The 2,764-nt window shown below is 47.8% G+C and overlaps 2 protein-coding genes across 4 annotated transcripts in view; one reads left to right on the top strand and one right to left on the bottom strand.

Moving 5' to 3' along the window:
* Window positions 1-2,764, top strand: part of LOC113208578 (protein tincar) — a 145,006-nt gene that overhangs the window by 90,924 nt on the left and 51,318 nt on the right. The window lies entirely within an intron of this gene.
* The window catches only part of LOC113208569 (oocyte zinc finger protein XlCOF6-like), a 45,690-nt gene continuing 44,288 nt past the window's right edge, over window positions 1,363-2,764 (bottom strand). For all 3 annotated transcript variants that reach the window (XM_052265189.1, XM_026425619.2, XM_052265190.1), the window contains exon 2: window positions 1,363-2,548. In XM_052265189.1, coding sequence (XP_052121149.1) covers window positions 1,593-2,519 — 927 coding nt within the window. In that variant the 5' untranslated portion in view covers window positions 2,520-2,548 and the 3' untranslated portion in view covers window positions 1,363-1,592. The remainder of the gene's footprint in view (window positions 2,549-2,764) is intronic.

The raw sequence follows: 2,764 nt of genomic DNA, 5'->3' as shown, positions 1-2,764 counted from the left end.
GGGGGGGGAGCAGCACAGCTTCCCATATCATAGCAATTATAGCAGCGCTTAAGAGAAAAGAATGATAAAAAACACTCTGATAAAAGGTTAACAACGCGTAGGCGCGAGGAGACGCTTTGGCGACACACAAAAGTCTCTTTGACGCGCTTTGCGGATGAAAAGAGAAGAACGACGGACGGGAAAAGAAAGAAGGGGGCGGGAGGAGTGGGGTCTGGATTGAGAGAGAAATAATAAAAAGGCACTTGAGCCCACCACCTTATTAGGGAGTGAATACTTTATCTTCTTTGATGTCGGCCGAGCTTCGCCGCGCCGATCTCATATCAAGCGGAGGAAATAAAATCCGCCGGCCGCGAGTCGAGAAATTGGCGGCCTTTTTGAATGGCGCAGAGGGCGGTAGTGTTGTGGAGAATGGCGACTGTTGCTTCTCCTTGCAAAAGAGTGGCGCGCAAACCCAAGCAACAGAGCGCAGTAGTAGAGTCCTATAGGACCCCCGCCGATACCTCGACTTTCTGTCGATCCGATATTCGGATGGAACGATTTTTTTTTTTTTTAATTTACCGATCACACTAAATTGTGTGGCCCCGTTGCCTTGTGGGTTAAATAGGGCTGTGAAAGCTTTGATCTATATAGCTTCGGCAGAGTATTGTAACCAGCAAATCCTAATCTGCGAGGAGGTCGTTGCCCGAGCGGGTGCCACCTCGGCGCTCGTCACGAGCAGGCACACACATTCCGCCCCAGTCGGGTCGGGCCGCCGCCAGCCCGCCCGCAGCCTGTTGCCCGGGGGAGCCTTCCCGCCTTTGTCGCCCCGGCAGCCACTTTCGCCCCCCTTTTCCCTAAGAGGATGAGTGGCGAAGAGGGTTCCTGCAAAGCTGGGCGAGATCTTCCATCAAGGGACAACTTCAAGTTGTATTATTACGAGAAAAATAATTACAGCCCTGCCAGCAACATTATGAGAAATAAGGGAAACGCATCAGAAAGTTTCAAATTTGCTGGCAAAAGAGTTCGTGTTGAACTTATAAATCAAATCGATTTCCCTGCAAATTGCTTTTGCTCGTTCCTTTTCCGCCAACGCAATAATACGAGATCGGCAGTGTCTTTTGTCGTGCAGGTGACTTCACCCCTCTGCCGCGACTTTGGCCTTGTCTTGTTTGAAAGGAGCACCACTTCATCACACGAGAGAAAGAAAATATACCAGCAGATGAAAAAGGGTCCGGAGCAAGGGGACAAATGAACACTGCAGCATCGAGAGGCAGCATCCCATGACACTAAGATTGAAAAGAGAAACAAACACATCATTCCGGCCAATGATCCCGAGCGTTAAACTGGGAGGGGGGGGGGGGCAATAGTACGCCAATTGCAAGATAGCGTTAAAAATAATGTAAATTTATTTTAGATTCTATTTTTTTACATAGTCCTTGTGCTCCAAACATATTGGAAGCAAGTCTTCATATGAGAACTCCTGTCACATTCATAATTCATACAAAGTACATTCGACAGATTTGTCAAATTTCTAATATGATAAAGTACAATAAAACAATCGTGTTTTTATAACCTGTGAGTGTTCGTAGATCTCAGTGATGTTCGATCACATTTTACCGCGTGTGCGTTCGCAGATGTCTACGTAGCGAATACACTTCCTTAAATTTCTTGTCGCACACGGTGCACTCGAAAGGTTTCTCTCCCGTGTGCGTTCGGAGATGTCCACGTAGCCTATGCGCTTGCGTAAATTTCTTGTCGCACACGGTGCACTCGAAAGGTTTCTCTCCCGTGTGAGTTAGGAGGTGCCTGCGAAGAACACCAGCCGACCCATATTTTTTTGGACACTCGGTACACCAAAAAGGTGTCTCTCCCGTGTGCGTTCGGAGATGTCCACGTAGCGAATGCGTTTGTGTAAATTTCTTGTTGCACACGGTGCACTCGAAAGGTTTCTCTCCCGTGTGTATTAGGGCATGCCCACGAAGGTAATTACCGGTGAGGAATGTTTTGTGGCACACAGTACACTGATACGGTCTTTCTCCAGTGTGCCTCCGGACGTGTACTCGCAGATGTGAACTTTGCGAGAACCTCCTCTGGCAGAGGCTGCATTCGAAGGGCTTTTCTCCGGTGTGCGTTCGGAGATGTGTACGGAGATGCGGATGTTGTGAGAATTTCATGTCACACACGGTGCACTCATAGGGCTTCCCTCCCGTGTGCGTCCGGAGATGTCCAAGTAGCCCCTGCGCTGTCAAGAATTTCTTGTTGCAAACGGTGCACTTGAAAGTTTTCTCTTCTCCCGTGTGAGTTTTGAGATGGCTGCGGAGACCAGAACTGTGCGCAAACATCTTGTGACACACAGTGCACCCGAAAGATTTCTCTCCTGTGTGAATTTTGAGATGGCTGCGAAGACTAGAACTGGTCGCAAATGTCTTGTGACACTCAGTGCACTCGAAAGGTTTCTCTCCTGTGTGGGTCCTCATGTGATTTGCGAGCGCCAAATTACTACTCAGGTCCTTACGGCAAACATCACACTGGGAAGGCATGTTGGTGGTGCAGATTTGTGTCACGGTGCCTAAAAAAACAAAACAAAAAAAATTTCGATCAAAAATCGACCCTGAAAGCATGATACGTTTGTCATGACCATGTCTTGTGTTATATGTGAAAGTCGCACAGATATAACACCCACATCTACAGAATTTTGTTGGTATTCATATACAGTGCACGCCTATTCATCCCATGCAACTTCCCACTGCCATTTATTCTCCTCCTGCCACTATTATTTTTTTAT

The sequence above is a fragment of the Frankliniella occidentalis genome, unplaced genomic scaffold (assembly GCF_000697945.3).
Source record: "Frankliniella occidentalis isolate FOCC.00 unplaced genomic scaffold, Focc_3.1 Scaffold24, whole genome shotgun sequence".
NCBI lineage: Eukaryota > Metazoa > Arthropoda > Insecta > Thysanoptera > Thripidae > Frankliniella > Frankliniella occidentalis.
Note: the sequence above shows the minus strand (reverse complement) of the source record. Positions and strands in the feature narration are given on the sequence as shown.